The sequence below is a fragment of the Eublepharis macularius genome, chromosome 3, assembly GCF_028583425.1.
Source record: "Eublepharis macularius isolate TG4126 chromosome 3, MPM_Emac_v1.0, whole genome shotgun sequence".
Classification (NCBI taxonomy): domain Eukaryota; kingdom Metazoa; phylum Chordata; class Lepidosauria; order Squamata; family Eublepharidae; genus Eublepharis; species Eublepharis macularius.
In genome coordinates this window covers 72,197,100-72,221,015 of record NC_072792.1, presented here as the reverse complement: position 1 = coordinate 72,221,015, position 23,916 = coordinate 72,197,100, and the positions used below count along the sequence as shown (strand labels likewise).

Here is a 23,916-nt window from a genome sequence, read left to right as displayed (position 1 = left end):
AGAGGCAAGGGCTGTTGGGAGAACCTAGCAGCAGCAGAATGCATACTTATTCCTGGTGAAAGGCATACATATTCCTGGACAATGCCTAAATGCCACAGGAGCCATACAGCGAGCTTGATTCCACTGTCAAACCAAAGTTGTAATGAGTGCATTAATCCAGTTAAAGGATCACTAAGCCTCATGGCATAGATCTCTATGGAAATAGTTCACAAATGTAGAAGAATGAGGTGGAAATGAGAATTGGTTGGAAATGAAGCAGTAAAATCTTATGATGGCAGAAAGTAACCCACTACTTGGAATTGCAGATGGTAGACTCTAGCTCCAAATGTATTTTCATATTAAAAACTCCCAGCACATAGAAAACTACCACAGCAAGGAGAAAGTTCTCCTCTGTCTCTGCCAGTTTTCTGTTTGCAGGAAGTTTTTGAGCATATAGGAATATTCCAAAAAAAGACTTTCTATGATTCTCCAGCAAAAGGAGAATGCAGTACATTGTAACACCTTGGGCGTCTGCCACATTATTCCTCTATATATGTGAATCAGGCCCTAATTGTGCAAGAGTCATCCTGTTAATTGCAGTGGACAGTGAAACTCTACATCAGAACACCAGCATTAAAGAGATTTCAGTAGTTCATTATTGTGGATTATTATGTACAAGGCCAAATGTTTCCCCATTTCAAAGCAAATGACAGTTTTGTTCATGTAAGTATCCCATTTTATAGTCATACTATTGACATCTAGAACTTTTTCAATAGATAAATACACAGTTCAGTAAACAAGTGATAAAACTATTATGAATCAACAACAACAGGAATGAAAGAAGCAAAAAAGAGCAATCCAAGTGCACCACAGTTGCACAGATGCCTGAGCAGATCCCAGAAGAACATTACATTATTTGTTCTGTGTAGCCATGATTAACATGACTTAAAGGAATTTTACTTTGGACATTAATTGTGCTGATGTTCATTAGATCATTTTCTATAATTTTGTGAGAGTTTGCTTATGCTTCTACTGAATTCCACCCCCAGCTCAGAGCAGTGGCAGGAGAAAAATAAAATAATACTCTCGAAGTCATCAGAAACTTTATGATTTTACTATGGAGTTTCAGTCAATTCCTAGAGAGACTTGATGTCATTCCTGGGTTTTCATGGAAGTGACATCATACCAAAAACCTCCACCCATGTCCCTGCTGATTGCAATGTTAGGGCCAGCAAATCAAAATGAACAACATCCAAGTAGGGCTAGCTGAGTAAAGAAAAACTTCATTTTAAAGTGAATTTCTTTTTTTAAAAAATCAGTCTGGAAATGCTGTTTCATTAGACTAAGGATCAATAAAAGGATTAAAAATCTCCCCAGAACATAAACTTACTGAAAAGCCTTACATTTGCAGAAGTATTCTACCGTTCTAAATAACCTCCTAAGTAACGCTGACTGAGATTTAGGAAAGCAAGTACAAATTTATTGCTTCCTGAATTAGCCATATGGAAAACAGTTGCATATCATTTGTTCCACAGGCTGGAGTAGAGATGAGGGGAAATTAAGTGCTTGCCTTCTGGTCAAAGTGCAGCCAGATTCTAAGAACTGATTTAGTTACTCTTAGTTCTTTGCATTATTCACACTTGCATTTAAATGCTAGGATAATATATATTCTCAAGTGCCATAACAAGGGTCGAATCCACATTCACCCATTACCCGCATGTTTATCGGATATCTTCCGTTTGCCTCCAATCCGTGATTTTTTTCTCTTCGTTCACATCCCTGCTTCCAATTCGCCTTTCTCGCGCGTCTCTCCGGTCACACGGCCGCTCGAAAACTGCTTTTTTGGGCGGGACCTTTTTTCCCCGCCCATTTTTTAAAAATTTTTTTGAGCTCACTTTTCCGTTATTTCGATCTTGTGTTATAAAGAAACATCATTGAAGATAATGATGCCTCTCTTTCCCCCACTGACAGCACTGATGGCTCTTCCGTTTCTTTTTTGGACATTTTGAAGCATGCGGGAAGCTTTCGTGGGCATTTCCTATGCAGGACAGTTCAGTGCTCGAATTTTACTGAAGTTTCACAAAGCCAAGCTTTGGGCGGGTTCAGGCCGGTCAGTCACTTTGGATGAAGAGGCTGGTTTGAAAGGTGGTTTGAAAGGTGCAGTTTGAAAGGCTGGTTTGAAAGGTGCGGGTTGCATGTCTGTGCGAGTGGAGCGTGCCGAGACGCCACCCAGCCGTCCGCTCCCCCTTCCCCCCTCTCCAAGACTGGAGCGGCAGCGCCTGCGGGGTCAAGCCGGCTTGGTGGCCAGAGGGCCGTTTACCCCAAGGGGGGAAGGCTGCGCCCCCTCCCCTCCCGCGGACCGCTGCGCTGATGGGCGACCTCGCAGGGGCAGGCGCCCCGCGAGCTGGGCCTCTGCGTGGCGAGCGCCTGAGCCGGAGTGCCCACAGTGGAGAGGGCGCCTCGCAGCGCAGCGCATCCTCGCCCCCCGGCAGCGCAGCACTGGCTCACTGCAGAGAGAGGCTTGGAGGGACGCGGCTGTCTCCTCGGCCGGCATCCCCGGCCCGCCGCCGCCGCTTCTCTCGGCAGCAGTTTTTAAAATCCCTGTTCATCTTCAGCCCCCCTCCGCGGATGTGCCAGCCCACGGGCCAAGCCACCTTTGCTGTCCCGGCAGCCCCCGCAAGCCCTGCCGTTCGGCTCAGCCGGGGATGCCTCGGCCAGTCCCTTCTCCGCTCTGAGCTGGGAGCCTCCAGCTGCGCCTGGGCTTCGACTCGGTCTGCCGGGCACCTTCTTGACCCCGGCGGGAGAGGAGGCGAGCGATGAGCCCGCCGGCTTCCCAGCGCCTCCAGCCCCGCCGCTGGGGCGGCCCTCGGCAGCGACTGTTTTCTTTATTTTGAATGATTGATTCACTGTAATTTCGATATTACAGTAATATAAAATAAAAAAATAAAAAACAGTTAAAAAGGAAGTTTTGCGAGTCCGTTCTGAGGATGGATTCACCCCAAAATGATTTTTCAAACTACCAGATTTGATTCAGAAACAGCATAATCAATAAATCCAATGCTATGAAGTCAAAAACAGTCTTTTGCAGACTACGGAGCACTTGCAAGTTGAATCAGCCAATAGGAACTCTCGGAACGGCCGGAGAGACAGGAAGGGGGGGGTGGTTTTTAAAAAAACCGCGTAAATTGCGCATTGGACTGTTCACGGCCACCGTGAAACTCCCGTTGAAAAACTGTGACCACATATTCGGGAGAAATGCGAATGAAATGCGTCTGTTTAATGAGGTAATGTGACCGGCACTCAAGATTGCGGGGAGAATGCGGGGAAAACGCGGAAAAAAAGAAGTAATGTGGATTTGGCCCAGATCAGGCACAGAGTCAGAGAAATGTACAAATAAAAAGGAACTCATTTATATTTTCCTTTTTTTTTTGCCGTGTCTCTCCAAAGACAGTTTCCTATAGAAAACATGTACAGCATGGTATTTTGTGCTGTGTTAATTTTTATCCCAGTGTTCATTCCAGAAACATAAATTGCCTACCTGGTTTGCTCTCTCCAGGTTATTGTCTCAACAATCCTGTGAAGTAGCCCAAGAACACCAAATGAGTTTCCTATTAGGATAAGATCAAGATGGGTAGCCGTGGGAGTCTGTCTGTCACAGATATCCATGGCAATTAGATAAGGGCAGTTCCTTTTCTTCTGCAGGCATTTGCTGCAGAGATTGACCCACTCTCCTTCCCTGAGTGCATCATAGAACTAGCTGGTTGCCAGCCAGGGCCAAGCAGGAATTTGGGGGGAGGGCGTTATACCAAATTGGCAGTGGTGGGACCTGTTTTTTGCCTGCTTCATGATATCTTTAGTGGCAGGAGTTAATGCCTGATTTAGACACTGGTTAGGTCATAACTAGTTCAGCAGAAATAGGGTGGGTTGCTATGGAAGGGTTCAGTTAATCAGCAAACACCCTGAGGCATCTCAATGATGGGAAGACGGGTTTAGAAAAGGCCATCACATGCCATACATAGGGTTCACAGGTGCCTGCCACTGGTGGGCAAACTCCTGAGGATTTGCCCCCTTGCTTGTTGATCACCCAGCAATTGGCGGGAGGTAGCAAGTCCCCTGGAGGTTGCCTGCCACTGGCAGGCACCCAGGGAACACACATTATGTGCATGCTCCCTGGGGGAGCACTGACATCACTTCCAGAAGTGATATCATCGTGCTGGCCACATGAGCATTCCTGTGCTTTGGTTGGGGCTGATTTGGGCCCCAAACAGGCCAAATGCCCGACAAGGACCCTACCCTCCCAGGAGGAGGGGAGAGGGACCTGGCAACCCTAGCCATACAGCTGGGTGGTGCTGTGAAGGAGTGGCCTGGGTGCTGAGTGGCATCTCTCAAACCTGGTAGATGCCTTACAGCCCATCAAGGTATGAGGATGAACCTGGGCACCTCTCAGCATGGGATGGCTACGCAGGCTAAACAAGGAAGATGAAATCACCAGCCAAGTTTGAAGCCAGGCTAGACTTGCCCAGTCAGCAGCCAAGGAGAAGGCCTATTGCAGCCTGTCCTCAAACTGTTAGCTTATGTTATAAGTGTTGATGAATATTAGCAGATTAAAGTTAAATGGTTAAATAAATACAAACTAGTTGAACCCACACATGCCTCATGTCATAACTGGGTGCTGGGGCAACTCACTCTGCTAACTCAATCCTGATTAGAGAGGGGCACGAACAGCAATACGAACAAAAAAAGCCACAAACAGCCCAATCTGCTGTTCGAGGACAAGCTGTTCATGAGACCCCATTCTAAACGAACTGGTGGTCATTGCAAGCCTCGTTCGTTGCTGTTCATCAAGCCAGACAGTCTGGTACCTGCAATCAATTCCCTTGGCAACTTAGGCAGGGATTGTCTGAACTCTGTCTGAACTCCTGCTATTGCCCTGGAAACCCCAATCGAAGCCCAATTTAGCTTGATAGGCAGGTCTTCCTTTCAAGTGTGGAGCTCCAAATTTGTTACAACAATGGAGCAAAGACCAGGGGGGAGAGGGGCTCCCAGCTCTGACTTTGCAGACAGTGGAGAGGGAGAGACTGTTGCTGTTGGCATTTTGATACAGAGAGTGCATTGGAGCTTGCATTTTCTTTTTGTGTGGTGGGATAGGGATCTACCCCTTCCAGGGCTGCTGCCAGGTTCTGGGCCAAGCTATTATTTATTATTGGTACCTTTCCTGGTGCCTGCTCAGGTCAGGTTTTTGGGAGTGGTGCAGTAGGGATCTTGACCAAACTTGGATGATGGTTGGAGGAGAGCCTGCTGGCCCCCACGAACAGCCAACCATGAACATGTTCATGAACAGGGCCATGTTCATGGTTGTTTGTGAGGCCCTGTTCATGGATGGCAATAAACAATGAACATCATTGGGTTTTTTTCTGTTCATGCCCATCTCTAATCCTGATCTCCCCAGCTGTATTTTCTTTGTCTAGCTACTACCCCACACTGGGTTTCTTAAACAAAGCATTCACCTTTCTCTACCTCTCCTTCACTCACTCTCACACAAACCTATTTCAAGTCTAGAGACAAGCAGCTGGTAGCCCAGAAATTCATTCAGCAATGAAGGCATTCCTATCTGGCCCCTGATATAGTCTGCAATCTCAAGGACTACTTCATTATGCACCTCAGTTGCTTTTTCTCATAGTAGACCAGACACAGTTAAAGAGCTCTTAAGTTTCCTCCATGCAGTATAAATAATAACAGATGCTTTCACAGCACATCTCTTCCATGCATACTGTGGTGTGTGAAAAGCGACCAGGCTCTGTCATAGTAACAACAGGTACACAAAAACAGAACTCTGCCAAAACCTCTTTGCTGTTCACATAAAATTGTGTTGCAAGGAGAGGGCTCCTGTTTAAAATTAGTTGCTAGCTAGGAATTTATTGTTTCCATAGAAGAATTTTTCATGAAGAAGGCCATCCCCCACCCTTCCTTTTCTAAGAATGAAAGTAAAATATGATCTCAAGAGAACCTTATCACATTAAACCGTTGAAGAGTCCCATTCCAGAAACTAGTTAATTGAACATTTGGACTCCAAAACTTTTTAAACATTTGTTGATTACTTCCTGTGCGCGTATGTATTGGTTGCATGTCCTCAAAGTCCCAGTTCTGAATCTAGATTTGCATTTCAGGGTGTGGGTGTTTGTATGGAGGAGAGAGACTGGTAGAAATTTTACTGCATGCTTTTTAGCATAGTTATGTATTAATTGGCTTGGGTCCAGCAATGGGTTAATGAAAATATAAATAGACTTAGCTTATTTGCTAAGTCTATTTGTGCAAATTATTCTTTATCACTGATTTCCTTGCTATATCTTATAGTGCCTAGAAATTGCTTCCTAAGATTTCATTCTCTTAAAGATAACAAAGCATGGTATATAATTCTATAATGATTAGTTAACCTTTTAAAAATTTAAGCAGTAATATTCTGGAAATGATTACCTAACATAAAATATGTTTAGTTTCCAGAAACAGTACTTGAAGAGGAGAGGAAGACATGTATGTGGCATGCACTTTTCCACCTGTAGCACTTGTTTCACATCACCCAATGCATTTCAGATGGTAGAGAGTACCCTCAAGTCATAGATGATTTATGGTGACTCCTGGTGGGGTTTTCATGGCAAGAGACTAACAGACGTGGTTTGCCATTGCCTGCCTCTCTAGCCCTGGTCTTCATTGGAGGTCTCCCATCCAATTACTAACCAAGGCCGTCCCTGCTTAACTTCTGAGATCTGATGAGATCAGGCTCACCTGCCCTATTCAGTTCAGATAACAAGCTTTAATTTGTGACATGACTGTTTCTATTAAAGAATAGGAAGATATTTTCATATAAATTTCAGGGTGCGTATGTAAATCCTTGTTAGCTACTAAGGCTGTGAACAAAGTGCTAAAAAGGTCTAAGTGGAAAACATAAACCAGGAATAGCCAAATGCTTCAGTCTAAGGGTTGAATTCTCCCCAGAACATATTCAGGGACTGGACAGCCCCAACCATTTCACCACCTTCTGCCCCTCCTTCCCACAAATTAACTGAAATTTTGCAGCCACACGTAGTGAGTAACTTTGGCTACAGCCCAAGGAGGAGATCATTGGTTTCCTTTGTTGTACAACTAGAAGTCAAAATATTTTCTTTTCCTTTGCCTTTAGACGCACAGAAGGTCAAGCGAACATGTCAGGTTTACCACTTCATGTGTTTTGCTTGACCCTGCTACTTTTCCTAAGCACCTCTTTCCCACCATCCAATTCCAAAAATACATTTTAGACAGACAACTATGTAAACGTTGAAACCACCAAAAACATCATCATTCATCTCATTCTGGGGCTGTTTTTAGTAGCAACTGGAAACCTTGCTTTTGTTCTTAAGTGCTTGTTGCTAATTTCTACATTCTTGTTTGGATCACTGTCCTAGATCAAAACTTTTGCTTTACTAAATTGCATATGTATCTACTGTATCATATTCCTTCTGGTTATTATATATATTGATTTGAAGACCATTCTACAGTTGTAATATCAACACCTTGGCTATTGATATCTAAGGAGGATCAATAAAAGAAACACTTGTTTGAAAAAAGAAAGGAGGTTGCCAATAAAATATTTACGTGACAAATTGTGCAAAGATAAATACAGCATTTCTAGAAACACTAGATGCACCTTCTACTGCTCTGCATCTAAGTTGCAGATAATAAAAACTGTAGTCACTCAATCTATCCCTACACTCCACCACATCTGCTTTGCTTATCTGAACAGGGTCTTCTGCAGGTATCACCCTGCAAAATAGATAACTGCCCGTACACAGTCATTCTCTGTAGTGGCCCACATCTTGTGGAATGGCCTCCAAGAGGACATAAAGAAAGTTCCCATTATCCTGGCTTTCCAGAAACTGTGCAAAACGGAGTTATTCAGGAAGCCTTTTTTTACCCAGGTAGGTCAGCTGTACTCTACTAAAGTGTTTCAGGGAGATGCTTTGGACAAGGGATAGGGACTGTAGGCTATACTACTGTGTTCTGATGTCACTGTAAACTACTGCATTGTTTATGGAACATCTCAGCAGTAGCTCATATTGACTTGCACTATGTTATCCACCTTGAATCTCGCTGAGAAAGGTGAACTATAAATAATATAAATAACTAAAATAAAACTATTTTAACATGATCATTATTGGCAATCAACAAGAACAAAAACAGTGCCTTTATATTGCTCTTCTAGACAGATGAGTATCCACTCAGAGCAGTGAACAAAGTCAATGTTATTATTATCCCCACAATAATAAGAGCCATTTTGGTGCGAGAGCCAGTTTGGTGTAGTGGTTAAGAGCGCGGGACTCTAATCTGGAGAACCAGGTTTGATTCCCCACTCCACCACTTGAAGCCAGCTAGGTGACCTTGGGTCAGTCACAGCTCTCCGGAGCTCTCTCAACCCCACCCAACTCACAGGATGATTGTTGTTGTGGGGATAATAGTATTTATGATTTCGTGTGAGAAGACGCTGTATTCTGGGTGTTTTGTGTGATGTTCCGGCAGCAGGTAAGACATGTGAAAATGGCCTGTATGTGAAGACCAGCCATATGCAAATCACAGTTCTTCCTTGGAATGATGTGGATGGATGGGCTATGTGTGTTGAGGACTGGCAGTGAAAAGCAAATGACAAGTTTTACATAATTACGTGTATTTTGCATAATATTTGCACGCAAAGATGTGCTGTTTACATTATTTCTCTTTGGCATGCATGCAATATGAGCTGCTGTAGCATAGTTATTAAGTGGTGGGTCTCTGAGTCAGGACTCTGCTGGTTTGAATCCCTCTATTGCTATTAACTCAGTAGGTGGCCTTGGTTAAACCACTCTTCTGAGAGCCAAGCTACAAGTCACGCCTGACACAAGTTGGACACTTGTTAGCTTCCCTCAAGTTTTGATGGGAAATGTAGGCATCCTGGTCTTGCAGCTATAATGGAGAGCCAAGCTGTAAAACCAGGACGCCTACATTTCCCATCAAAACTTGAGGGAAGCGGTCATTCGGTTTCGTTTTCTCGGCCATGTCGGACGCTCCTCTTCGCAGGTCCGAGAGGAAGCGCCCGAGCAGCCTGACCAGGCGGCTGATCTGCAAAGATTAGCCCCCAGGACTCCCAGGGAGGGAGTCAGGGTCCGGGACGCTGCGGGAAGAGCCCTCTGGCAAATCGAGGCAGGGGGTAAATTGCCCGTTTGTCCCCATGGAGGCCGGCAGACGTGCGCGGCACCTTGCATGCTGCCGGGCCACGGAAAACGGCAAAGAACAGGACTAGGCAGAAGCCTGTAAGTAAGCGAATCCCTTCTGTTATTATAAGCGTATGCGAAGGAGTGGTGGGATCTGAAGTTAAGAAGAGTCGGATTTCTTCCCCCTCGCTGAGTTTCAGAAGGTTGGCGGTTCCCCCCCCCTAAAATGGCAGCGAAAAAGCAGAGTCCCGCTTTGGGCAAGTCAATCTCGGCTGCCCTGCAGGGAAAAGCGGAGTCGGCTCGAGGATTTGGTGAAAAGGTCGGTCATCGAAGCCATAAAACCCTTTGTTGACAAGCTGAATGAAACAGATCAAAGGGTGGGCTTAATTGAGAGCGATGTGAAAGCCATTAAGGAAGTAGCGGGGGGGGCAGAGAAGTCTGCTCGGGAAAATGCGTCACTCATGAGAGCAACGAACAAGGAGCTAAAGCTGGTGGAAAACCAGCTGATCGGGCTGCAAGTGGAACGAACACAGACTATTTTGCATCTCCAGAATGTTAAAGAGGAGGAAAACGAGGATCTAAGGGAGCTTGCCTCGGAATTATTGGCGACACCCGTGAGGGCAACTAAGGAAGAGGTAAAAAGCGCCATTTTGGAAGTCCGTCGGGCTTCTTCAAAATATGCAAGGAAGCGGCAGCTGCCTCGCGAGATTTTTATTGAGTTTTCATCTAGGAGGGTCCGGGACACTATCCTATTTAACTCATATAATGCGGACTTGGACTTTCTGGGAAATAAAGTCAAGATACTGATGGACGTTCCATTTCTAGTTCGGAAAAGAAGATTTAAGTATAAAAAGCTCGCAGCTCTCCTGAGGGAACGAGGGATAAAGTATAAATGGCTATTTCCGGAAGGAATTTGGTTCAATTATAAAGATCAAGCTTACAAGATAAATTCAGAAGATCAGCTAAGGGATTTTGTGGACAAAAATCAAGAATTTGGGCAAGACACCAAGCAAAAAGAAGAAGATCTGAAGCCTGAAGGGAGGGGGGAGGCAACAAGCGCAGTGGCTGCGGCTGCTCAGAGAGAACTGTGTCCGAGGCCTGGGGGGGGAAGAAGGTTGAATTTGGGCTGTAATTTGTATTTTGTAAGGTCAACCACTCCATCATTACTTTATGAAGGTTTAAAACTTTAACTATGGCAGTATGAAGGGAAAGCATTGTAGTGCAGTGTTTATTGTTTGTATGTTGCCTCCCCCCCTTTCCCAGCCCTCCTTCCCTTTTTTTTTCTTCTTTCCCCTTTCCCCTTCCCATTTACTTTTGTAGTTTTTTTTCTGTAGGTTTTTGTCTTAGATATTAAAAATTAAAAAAAATTCAAAAAAAAAACTTGAGGGAAGCTGACAAGTGTCCGACCTGTGTAAGGCGTCACTTGTAGCTTGGCTCTCAGTCCCAGCACCCCAGCTGTATTATTATAATAATAACAACATTCGATTTATATGCTGCCCTTCATGACAACTTAATGCCCACTTAGAGCAGTTTACAAAGTATGTTACTATTATCCAACCCAGCTCAACTCAGCACAGCAACCTTTATTGGCATAAATAAATACTGTTGGGGGGGGGGGTCTACAGGAAACCAACTCACATTGATCGGTACTTACACAAAAACTCCAATCACCACCCACGACAGAAAAGAGGCATAATGAAAACATTAGTGGATCGTGCAAGACGGATATGTGTGCCGCACTTTCTCAATGAGGAAATTAATCATCTAAACCACACACTTCAGGCAAATGGCTACTCCAGAAATGAAATCCGAAGAGCAATCAAACCCAGGATGAATCAAACAACCAAGGAAAAACAGTCTCCTACAGGAAAAGTGTTTTTGCCATATATCAAAGGAATTACTGATCAGATGGGAAAGCTTATGAAAAAGCATAACCTTCAAGCAGTATTCAGACCCACCCGAAAAATACAACAGATGCTACGATCAGCAAAAGACAGTAGAGACCCCCTCACCTCTGCAGGAGTATACCGTATACCCTGCAGCTGTGGACAAGTTTACATCGGGACCACAAAGCGTAGCATCCAGACAAGAATAAAAGAACATGAAAGACACTGCAGACTTGGACAACCTGAAAAATCAGCAGTGGCTGAACATAGCCTAACTCAAACAGGGCACAGTATCTTATTCCAGGACACCAAAATACTGGACAACACTTCCAACTACTTTGTCAGACTGCACAGGGAAGCCATTGAAATTCACAAGCATAAGCAAAACTTCAACAGGAAAGAAGAAACCTTAAGAATGAACAGAGCATGGTTTCCAGTTCTGAAAAACACCAGGCTAACAAAACACTATACTCGACAATAGCCGTGCAGAGAAGATTAGCACATCAAGTACCAATCCATATGCAAAAGAATCTCCTCAGGATACAGTGAAGCCTCCCGCCATTAGCATTCCACACCCTGGGAAACTCTTACAGGATGACTCAGCTCAACCCCACCCCTCCTGAGTAGATATAAATGACCTGCCAACATCTTTTCCACACTGTGACACTGAGAGATCTCTGTCTTTTGGTGCTACACCTCTAAAGATGCCAGCCACAGCTGCTGGCGAAACGTCAGGAACTACAATGCCAAGACCATGGCAATACAGCCCGGAAAACCCACAAGAACCACTGTATCTTAATATTTATAACTGCCAATTTTATTGTATATGGAATTTTATTGTATATGGAATAGTATTTTAATGTTTATTTATAATGTTTTTATTGTTTTTAGACTGTTTTTAAACATTTTATTGTTTTTAGACTGTGTGTTGCAAGTTGTATGCTGTTAACCGCCCTGAGCCTGTCTGACGGGGAGGGCGGTCTAGAAATGTAATAAATAAATAAATAAATAAATAAATAAATAAATAAATAAATAAAATCAGAGCAGGGCATCAGTGGTAGCTTAAGAACTTGAGTCTCTCTACACAAGCCATCTTACACGGGGATGCTCAAGTGACTTACTTTCTGTGTGGTCTTATATTCCAGTGTACTCTGTCTCCCTAGCAGTGCATGCATATCCACAATGGGAAAACAAGTGCAAGATCTTTCACTTGAGCATCACTGTGTAAGATGTCTTGTGTAGAGATACACTATATGTATGGTTAGTTCCTAACCAGTGCCACCCCTCCCCTAAAGTGCTACCATGGGCAGAAACTACATCTACATGGTAAGAATCTGCAGTCACGTAATTAAGGCCTAAGAGTCAGGAAAGTAATGTAGAAACGGTATAAGTGAAGTCACATGGATAGAATAATTTAAGAAGAACTCTACTGGATTATACCAAAGCAATTTTTTAAAATGCTAATAAAAATAGCTGAGCTCTTACAGCTGCTCATCCTCCAACATGATATATGCCCTCATATGCCAACAATGTCCTTCTGCTCTGTACATTGGACAAACCAGCCAACCTCTACGCAAAAGAATAAATGGACACAAATCTGACATTAGAAATGGCAACGTCCAGAAACCAGTGGGAGAACACTTCAATCTACCAGGACATTCCATCAAAGACTTAAAGGTCACTGTAGTTCAACAGAAACCTTTCAAAAACAAAATCCAACGGGAAGCTGTTGAATTGGAATTCATATGTAAATTTGACTCTGTCAAGCTGGGACTGAATAGGGACTATGAATGGTTATCTTATTATCACAGGTAACTGATTTCCTTTACAGAAACAAGATCAAAGGGAGTCCAGTGGCACCTGGCGTGGGCTTTTGAGGATCACAGTTCTCTTCATCAGAAGCATCTGGCGGGGAGAGCTGTGATTCTTGAAGGCTTGTGCTGCAGTGGAATTGGTTGGTCTTGGAGGTGCTACTGGACTCTTTTTGATTTTGCTACTACAGACTAACACGGCTAACTCCTTTACAGAAGCAAACTGATCTCCATATCAGAAGGAGTTGTTTGCATCTACTCCGTCCTCCCCTCTCCTCCTCTATATCTGACCAGTTTCTTTTGGCCCTCCATGCATCTGACAAAGAGAACTGTGATTCTCGAAAGCTTATGCTACAATAAAATTGGTTAGTCTTGAAGGTGCTACTGGACTCTTTTTGATTTTCTCCAGGGGAACTGATCTCTGTAGCCTGGAGCTCAGTGGTGATTCTGGGAGATCTCAGGCCCCACCTAGAGGTTGAAAGTCCTAGCTAGGAATCTCTAGTCATTCCATATATGTAGCATTCCAAAAGGAAAAGCCATAAATTCCAGATAACTGGGGGAGAAAGTTAATTACGCTTTTTAAACTTAACTTCCACCGTAATGTGTAAAATGGCTAATCATGCCAATGTTGAGATTTAGGAGTTCCAGGTGATTGGAACTCACAGGAAAAACAGAAGTACAAGTCTCTACCCCAAGTACAAGGTAAGTAACGGCCTCCAGACTTACCTGGATGGCCCGATCCTCCTCCCCTCCACTGCCCTCTCAACGCTGAGCTGCAAAGTATGAACTAATTCTGAGTTTGAAGCTAAAAGGGCAGTCTTTGCTTGAACAGATCTTCAATTCTACATCAGAAGTGTGTGCACCTGCTAGAGCTGCTGGGCCCAACAATATCTATAAAATGCCCTCCTATCTCATGAAGAATTCTTGAAAAGCAATGCTGCATGTGCTTGCCAACTTGAGCCTACTTCTTCATGTCCACAATGCTGCTCAGAAAACTAATAATCCATTAGTAAACAATTTCATAAAATGAAGTCCCACTGATGTCAATATACTTTATTTATATTTAAGTGTGCTAAGGATTGAAGACTAAATTATCACAGAGGATAACAACCAGTGTAGCCTGCATCAATATGTTTATGTTGGCAAAATCACATAAGAGGTTCAAAGGAGCATATTAAAATTCTGTATGAACTAAATGAAAGGTTACATTACAGCCCTTTACTTTATCCTACAATTAGTCTCAGAATGGAGAATGCTGGCTGCCCAGTGAAAACACACTGTGTTAAAGATTAGCATTAATGATTACTCAACCTCTTTTGTAAAGCTGCTGGGTTTCAGGATTATTATAAAAGCTTGATTTGCTACTTCAAAATTATAGTTCTCTTTTTCCATGTGGGTCAGTGTAACACCCATACTGAGATGGTTTTGCAGTACAAAATCCAACACAAATAGAAAATGTTCAGATCTCCCTTCCTACAGATTTCCACCCCAAACTATTTTTGATCCCAAATGAATGCATTCTCACAATTTTCTTGCTGACAGATAATTTAAGAATCACTTCTCACATCCGCCCTGTCATGTTGCCAGACTACAAAGGAAGCTGGTCACAGCTCAGGTTTCATCTGCTTTTTAATTGCATTGTTGAGGGGAATTTTCTTAACTCCTCTTTACCTAATTTTCCTCTGAAATCCAAAATTTTGTTTGTTTTTAGGGATTTGGAGCCTTGTCGAAGGCTTTCACGGCTGGAGAACGATGGTTGTTGTGGGTTTTCCGGGCAGTATTGCCGTGGTCTTGGCATTGTAGTTCCTGACGTTTCGCCAGCAGCTGTGGCTGGCATCTTCAGAGGTGTAGCACCAAAAGACAGAGATCTCTCAGTGTCACAGTGTGGAAAAGGTGTTGGCAGGTCATTTATATCTACTCAGGAGGGGTGGGGTTGAGCTGAGTCATCCTGTAAGAGTTTCCCAGGGTGTGGAATGCTAAGTAGATATAAATGACCTGCCAACACCTTTTCCACACTGTGACACTGAGAGATCTCTGTCTTTTGGTGCTACACCTCTGAAGATGCCAGCCACAGCTGCTGGCGAAACGTCAGGAACTACAATGCCAAGACCACGGCAATACTGCCCGGAAAACCCACAACAACCATCGATTTGGAGCCTGTTTCTAATTGGTTCTGTTTTGATCAAAGAGAAATGTGAAGAGTAGGGGTGAGGGAGGTTCTGCAAAATGTTAGAATTTTGCTCTGTAAATGCTCAGAGGCAGGCAATGTCTTTCCAAACCTTATCCTCCTACTGAAACACGACCCTATGGCGTGCAACATAAAAGAAGTGCAAGGGTTAAAATGACAAAAGTGTGCATTGAATTATTTAAAGAGAAATCAAAGAGAACTTGCTCTTTTAAAAGAGAAAAAAGGGAAGAAGAGGAATAAAAAAGTGAATTTAGGGAAAAGAGATTCCTTTCCCTATAACAACACTACTTTTTAAAAATAAACATGTTTAAGGGAAGTTGTGAAAACTTTATAGCTTTCTTTTAAACCAGCATGCTGGTATATAACTACACCACAATCTGTAATCCCTGATAATAGCCATTTAAAGAAGCATCTTTTCCATTTGAGATTGTCATGGATCTTGTAGCCTATCTCACATCAGTTGTCCTTTCTGTTGTAATCTCCCGGTGGAATGAAAGTGATGTGGTCTTCCTTTAATACTAAATATCTTTAGGAATTGGCACAAGAGCTACCTTTATTATCCTGGCTATTGGGCACAGATTGTCAGAGACATCGGAAACATAATGAGATTTTCTTATGCCTTATTAGTAAACTAAAGTTTCAGTTATCAATAGTGTAAAGCTTTCAAAACAGGAACATGGGTTTATAGCAATATAGCTATTCATTTTGACATTATTTTGCCATTTTACATCCCAAAGTTGCATGCCTGATTAGCAAAACTGACAGACTTGGTTCTGATCTTCAGGATCAGCCCTGGTTAGTACTTGGATGGGAGACCACCAGGGAAGTCCAGGGTTGTTATACAAAGGTAGGCAATGGCAAACCATCTCTGTTTGTCTCTTGTCTTGTAAACCCTACAGGATTGCCATAAATTGGCTGTAACTTAACAGCACTTTACACACACACAGGGCTAGAAGATGTATATATCAGACTTTTATGTTCCTTTTCTGAGAGTAGGTCTATTTCAACAAACAGGAAACATGCTTTTGCTGTTTGTAAGTCATGATACAACTATAATTTTTTTCTTTTTCTGAAAACTGGTAGGACAGGATTGGGTCTCTGCATCTAAACAATGCCTAAATTTGGCTTACCCTTCAAAGAGAAGGTAGGGAGAGCTTGCTTAGCTCCCTTATTCTCTAATGTTTCCCTACTTTCAAGTTAGACATAGAGTTGGAGAAATGAGTTGCAATTTGAAGGATAATCTCCAAAATACAGGTTCTGGTTACAAGTGTATCTCTAGTTGATGACCTATTGGTGGAGTAAAGAGTGTTTCTAGTTGTGAGAGTCAGCTTTACTTCAAGTCCTAGTATAAGACCCGCAGCTTACCCATTTCTATGGTAACAGCTGTTTCAAGGTGGAAACCATCTGCTAACCACAAGCCCTACTGGAGATTGCCTTATCGACTTTCCTGAAACATGGTTTGGGTACCATATCGGAGAACAGTGCTCAGAAGATCCACAAGAGGCTCCCACTGTGATATAGTGGTTAGAGTCAAACTAGGATCCGGGAGACCCAGGTTCGAATTCCCACTCTGCCATGGAAACTCACTGGGTGACCTTGGGCCAGTCATGCACCTTCAGTCTAACTTACTGCACCAAGTTGATCTGATGATAAATAGAAGAGATAAAATTGTAAGCTGCTTCGGGTCCCCATTGAGGAGAAAGGTAGGGTATAAATGATGTAAATAAATAAAGTAAATGAATAAATGACTGTCTATATCATTGTGCTAGGGAATCTTGGAATAAAGCTGACAGGAAAACTTCTTAGGGATCTAGCAAATAAGATCTATGCCACATTCCTCTGGCAGTAACAGGTGCCCACAGGGCCTTTTTGTCACAGCATTCTCTTATTTCAACTTCCCATTAATCATATTCTATCAATGCCAATTCAGTGGCTGCCTCTATGTATTACTGGACATTACACTATCATTGGACTACAATAATTGTTCATAATGTCTAGCCTACACAGGAAAATTCAGTTATGGTTGATTGCTATAGCAGAATATTCAACTAATATGTGAATGCAACCCTTAGTGTTATAGACTCTTGAGGTTTTTCAATAAGAGCTACCTACCTTTCAGTTTGAGGTCTACGTTATGCCTCAGCCAAGGATAAATTCCGTGACTTGAGGAATCTTCAGGAATGGGATTGTTCTGTATCCATCCCTCACAAGCAAACCGGAAAAAGTTATCACAGGGATCCACTGATGTGTTTAACTTGCTCATGATGGCTGCAGCTGGAAAGAGTCAAACAATTTCATAAAAATATACTTACATTACTAAACTTTATATTTAATTATGCAATATTCATTCAAAGGCCCTCTGAATTCCTGATTAACAACTGTTCCATCACCATCTATAATTCCCTTTCCGCAGGCTACTCGATTGTTTTCAGATATGCTACTATTTCTTCCAACCTCAAAACAACTTTTCTTTAAGCATTCATATCTTTACTGGTCAATCCAGCTTCTTGCCTACATTCTGCCCTCTACACTCAATTGAAGCTTCTCTTTCCAAGATCTTCTCACCGACAAATCTCTTGAAGACAACCCAGAAACTTCAGCTGGTCCAGAATGTGGCACTCCAGTTATTGTCAGGTGCTAGCTGATAGGAACATATACGTTTGCCCATTTTGAAATAGCTTCATTCCCTGATAGTTTGTTTCAAGTTCAATCCAAGGTGCTGGTTGACCTTTAAAGCCCTTCATGGTATGGTGATCACATATCTGAAGAACTGGGGCATCAACTGTCATCTTCAAACTGCCATTTGCTGACCCCCTGCCCACCACTTACGGTGGCCCTCTTGGCATCAATGAGAGCCCAAGCCTTTTCTATTGTGGCCTCCACTCTGGAATTAGCTCTATGAAGAGATGAGGGAAATCTCCTCATTGAACATCTTCAGGAGATGTTGCAACTGTGTATGGACTTAGTTTTAAATATTTTGAAATATTTTATAGATATCTATGTATAAATAATTTACCCTTTGTTGTCTCCTGTTTAAAAATATCAACTAGAATTAGTCCATTCCTTTATATTTATTTCTGGTACTTATATACCCTACTTTTCTCCCAGCACATTCAGGACCCCAGGCTGGTATCAACAATAAATATAAAAGAAGACTAAGCATATATTTAAAATCATTAACCCAGATTGAGTTCAGGTCTCATCTGCACCTTTTTTCAGCAATGCTTCTTTCCCCCAGGTTCTCAATAGAGAGCATTCTTGTTTAATTTCTACGGACACAACTGCCCAGAAGCTCCTCATAAGTAAGTAGCCTGGGCCCAGGGTCCTGAATCTGCTACCACTTAGCTAGGCCTTTTTCTTCTTTCGCACTTACAGTTTAAACCACCATTTATGAGCATTCACCACAATAGCAATGACTTCAGTATGGCACCTCCATGTTCCACACTGTCCAAGGCAGTTTCGATTTAGCATCTTGTTTTTTATTTTAGATGGGCTCTGAAGCCTTGGTGCAGTTTCGGGCTTTCAAGGCTTTGCAACTCACATCACACTTTTTTTTTTACTTTGAGCAGGCATAATAACGTTGCAATGTTAGAACCAGTGTCCACTGGATAGGCAATTGGTAGCAGAGTTCCACGGGAAAAGGTACTTTACGTGCCTGTTCCACTCTAATTTTTTAAAAAGCTAAGCCAGGAAAGGGTTAAAATGCTGCGGCTTCATCCCCTTCCAGCAGCTTTCCTTCAGCTTTGTTTCCAAAGTTCTGTGCAAAACACTTGTATTTTTTTTCCTCTTTGGCAAAACCTGAAATATGCCTGGGAAGGAGGAATCGAGGATACCGCGGACAAACATCATTACTGCATCCCATGACTACCTTACAAGTGTGAAACTCCTGCAAACATGAGAAGCAGAACAGATACTGAAATGCTTTAAAGTCCCAGTGTGAAAAGGACCTAAGATAGTAGCACAAAACTCACCTCTATCACTTATCAACCATAACTTGAAAAAAAGAAAACTAGCTTCACGGAAGTGCAGCTGCATTTCAAATTTATGATGAGAAGGCTGCATTTTGATTTTCAAAACAATATACTTTTTAAGCAATAACAGTTGCATATTAGAGTATTGCTGCAAAAAGGAAATAAGTTACTTACCTGCTTCAACACATTCAGGAGTCAGGCAAATCTGTTGCTTAGGATAAAATTTTATGAGACCTTGGCAAGCTGCAAAAGAGAAAAGAAACTGGAATTAACATTTGTCATTTGATGAATTTACTTCTGGCTCAAAATTATCACGATCAATGTGGTTATGGGCTTTTAAAAATACTCCACTTGAGATACAGCTTTTTCAGTACAGAACATCTCATTTACATATAAATATCTTATTTATTTGTTTAGAATAATTTTAGCTGCCTTCTCCAATGAGAATGATTGAAGCAGCTAGAAATAATATCAAAAGAAAATATACTTTTTAAAAGCCACAAAAATCAATAGCTTTGAGATCACTAAAAAAAATTAGAAGTCTGTAAAGCAACAAAATAGAAGTGAAATGTTAAAAACACAACACACCAATCCAGCAACAGCTGTCAATATAATCAGTGAGTGCCGAGTATGAGGGTTCAAGTACAACTAAACAGAATGTCTGAACAATTTTGTTTTTAAAAAGTTTGTACTTGGTATCAAAAGCATCCAAGGTTAGGCCCTAGGTAGGGTTACCAGCAGCCTGGAGAAAAGTATCCTGTCCTTTTAACTGATGCTTAATGTGTGCAAATGGGTAGGTGAAGCTTTTCATGGCATGGAGATAACATCCACTTGTAAAGAACATTTTATTAAATTCCTAGAGAAGTTTTTGCCATTGCTGAAGCTTCAAAATCAACACAGATTAGCAGGCATGAGATTACCTGCTCTCTTGCTCTCACAGGAGGGCAAAATGAGGTAGGTGGAAGTGACTATTTTGTACTCCTAGACCCACATACATATTTATTTATTTATTTTAATTTAATTTACATCTTTTGTACCACACCTTTTTCCTCAGTGGAAGCCCAAAGCTGTTTACATTATTCTCCTCTCCTCCATTTTATTCTCACAACAACCCTCTCAGGTAGGTTAGGCTGAGTGTGTGACTGGTCCAAGGTCACCCAGCAAGCTTCCATGGCAGAGTGAGGAATTGAACCTGGGTCTCCCAGATCCTAATCTGACACTGCATGAACTATGCCACACAGCCATATATTCTTGAATATATTTTAAATATGCACACATGCACACACACATATACATGATTCAGGTCCAGTAGCACCTTAGAGACCAACTAGAGAGAGCTTTGACTCTTGAAAGCTCATACTGTAGACATCTAGTTAGTCTCTAAGGGGCTATTGGACCACAACTTTGCTCCTTTACTACAGAAAGCATAGCCACCCATCTGAAACTACACACATACATATCTATCTATACCACATGTATTTGGTATTCCATAAAAAGAAAAACATCCTGGGGAGTAAATCTGAACAAGAAAATGGAAAGAAAGATCTACACCCATTGGTGTGCATGTAGTTTAACGATTCCATAAGGATAGCTGTGTTAGTCTGTAGAAGCAAAATTATACAGGAGTCTGGTAGCACCTTAAAGACTAAGAAATGTCATTTGCCTTGAGTAAGTGTGAGACACTTCTAATCAAAAACAGTAAAGCAGAATAAACATCACATCTGGTGCAGGATATGATATAGTGGACCAAATAATCAACTGTAAAGGAGGGATGGGTGTGTTGAGTTCCACTCTCATTTCACTAGATTTCATTAGATTTGATGTTTATTTTCTATTATTGATTGGAGGTAACTCACACCTAATCCAGGTGAATGGGTTTCTCTTTTGAACTGGATCTTGTTTTACACCAGCCTTTCTTTATTATGTCCCCTCTTCTCTATATTTAGCAATATGCATCAACAGAAGCAAGTTCTGCCTCTCAGAAGCTGATGCTGAAATAACTTTTGTTGGTTTTTAAATTGCTACTGCACATCTGCATAATCCTGTAAAGTTTAGTTTGCCGCTTTTTAATTAAAGCTTTGTTCTAAGTTTGTAAAAGTATATATTAATTTAAAACATATTACTGAAAATAGGCATTTTTGTATGATGACCCAAGTCTGCACACAATTGTGCCCATGACAATAATCCCATTTAAATAAATATCATTCTTGTGAATTAAGTTGTTTGTTTTAGGGTTGTCAGCTCTGGGTTGAGAAACTCCTAGAGATTTTGTGAAGCCTAGGGAGGGCAGGGTTTGGGGAGGGGTTTTCATGAGATATAATGATTAGAGTCCATCCTCCAAAGTAGCCATTTTCTCCAAGGGAATTATATCTGTCACCTAGAGATCAGTTGTAATTCTGGGAGATCTCCAAGCACCACCTGGAGGTTGGCAAATGTATTTTGTTTGTGCATTGATTGTTTAGCTCTGAAAATGGAAATAATAGCAGAATTCAGGATGATGTGTACTGAGTACATCTGAGTTCAGCTGAGAATCTCAGTTTTGTTTTAAAACAAGTTTCTGTCCCTCAAGGCTATGGAAAACCTTTAGAAATTTTACACAATGGTTAGTAAAAACTCAAAAACCAAAATGGATCTGCACAAAGTGTTATCGGAATTTACTCCTTCTCTTCTGCTTGTATGGCCCTACTGACTCTAATTTCCAAAACTTTGTTTTACCTGTAACACACTTTTTGCAAAATTATACCAAAATGAAAAACCATAGAATTATTCAAGTCCTGAAAGCAGATTAATAGTGCAATCTTAATACTTTCCTGTGTGTAAACCCAATCAGACTGGAATAGGATTTTAATTAGGGCTGTTTAGGATTGCTCTCTAATTTATATAAAAGAAATACCTCCAAATAGCCTTAATTTGCATAATATGCAGTCAAACCCATGCATCTTTACTCAGAAAGTCCCACTATGAGCATTGAGCCTCATTCCAAAGTAAGTATGCACAAAACTTCAGTCTTAATATTAAATTTGATTTTTTTTTTACATGTAGAATATACCCTGAGTATAATCTATACACTCTCTTAAAGGTGGTATTTGGTAATTGATGGCCTGTTAAGTTTTTGTGAATACACAAGAACTGTATTTTTTTTCTTAATAACTTTATTAGTATTTGGCAAATGACCATCATTCTTCTATTTAGAATGGCATTTAAATTAGATTTTATATAGTTTAACTTCCGTGTTTTCACCCGAAGAATCCTGAGAACTGTATTTATTGAAGAGGCTGAGAATCGTATTGTAGATCCAACACTCACCCACTGTCCACAAACTATAGTTCCAAGAAATTTTGAGTATAAGGAATGGCATTGATACAATCACAGTATTATTGTACTATATTCTTTTTTTATTACATGACCCATTGTACCATAATATAAATATATATATTGTATATCATTTGATAAATGGATATTGGCAATGAGTTTCATACAGTATTTCGGCATTAAGCATGTATAAAAACATTCAACTATCAAGGAAGCAACATTGTTTTTCAGCCATCCCAATTTTATAATATCCTAGATTCTCTTTTTCGCCCAACTGAAACTCCAGTGTTCATCTAGCCATCTCTTAACTGCTCAGAAACATGTGCATGTTCTATTCAAACCACCTTTAGTTAGTCATTATTACACTGAAACCCAAATATGTCCACAAAATATATACAGTTAAATATTTATCGGGGGGGGGGATATTAACCCCTTTTATTCAGAAGTAGCATGGTACCAACTACCATAGGCAGATTCTGCAGAGTATAGGACATAAATCATCAGCACTGTGGAGATACACAGTTATGCCAGTTTTGAGCCAAACAGTACAAGCTTGTCATATAGCAGAGTGAGAACAGCTAAATTAATCTTGGGTTGCAGACTTCTCAGAACCCTAAAGTAATAGGAGGGGAACCTCAGGATCCTTGGCATGAAAGCTGGATCCTCCACCAACTAAACTTCATTAACAGTTCCATTGGGGGAGGGGGAATAGAACACAATTACCATAGCAAACCCAACATATAAACATTACCATAGCAAACCCCTGCCTTCCAGTGAGGCTTTTGAAGAGCCTTATAAAAGCTGCATTTACGCTAGCCACAAATATTGAAACTTACCCAGAAAAAGTGCAATGCCAAGCACAACTGTGCTGCTCACAAACACACCAAGGGCTATCCGGATAATTTTGCTGGCTGCTGTCTTGCTCACTGGCATTGAGCTCCCAGATGCTTCTCCTTCCATCAGGACAGATTTACAAAACTCTCTGAAAGAAGTCTACTTTTCTTTCTACTGCTGTTTGTTGCTGTTCAGCTACAGAGACATCCCAACCATGACTACACTTTTCCAATCTCTCTTATTTATTATAACTAAAGTCGCTGTCAGGACCCATTTCCAAGTCCTTCAGTCTTTTCAAAGTGGGGGGTAGGGAAGCACATCAAATGCAGTCTTAAGTTTCACCTCCGACTAGGACTTGGAAAGACAAGCAGTGACAATTTAATTTATAGCTCTTGTCGCTTGCAAAGTCTCTATGAGCTTCTGTTAGCCAGACATATCTTATCTGCAATTCAGGGTATAAACATTTCACAATGTTACCAAAACAGATGGTTTAGCTATTCCAACCTCCAGTGATTAAAAAAAAAAAAAGTCTGGACCAATAAATTTTCTTTAAAAATGACTTGAACTTCTGACAACGTTTTGTAGACGCAAAACTGACGGAGTCTGGTCTTGCCACCTATTTAAGAAACCTAATTAACTGCTGACCATAATTCTTTTCCCGCTTAGCTGCACAGTTTGTCTTCATTGAAGAAAGACATTGCCATCATGCACAAATCC

General features: G+C 41.5%; 1 protein-coding gene across 1 annotated transcript in view; it reads right to left on the bottom strand.

Annotated features, from left to right (window-relative positions):
- The window catches only part of PHEX (phosphate regulating endopeptidase X-linked), a 177,050-nt gene extending 153,413 nt beyond the window's left edge, over positions 1 to 23,637 (bottom strand). Inside the window, exons 1-3 of the mRNA XM_054974975.1 lie at positions 23,202 to 23,637; positions 19,228 to 19,296; positions 17,195 to 17,356 (exon numbers count right to left, since the gene is read on the bottom strand). Coding sequence (XP_054830950.1) covers positions 17,195 to 17,356; positions 19,228 to 19,296; positions 23,202 to 23,325 — 355 coding nt within the window. The 5' untranslated portion in view covers positions 23,326 to 23,637. The remainder of the gene's footprint in view (positions 1 to 17,194; positions 17,357 to 19,227; positions 19,297 to 23,201) is intronic.
- Between the last annotated feature and the right edge of the window lie 279 nt (positions 23,638 to 23,916).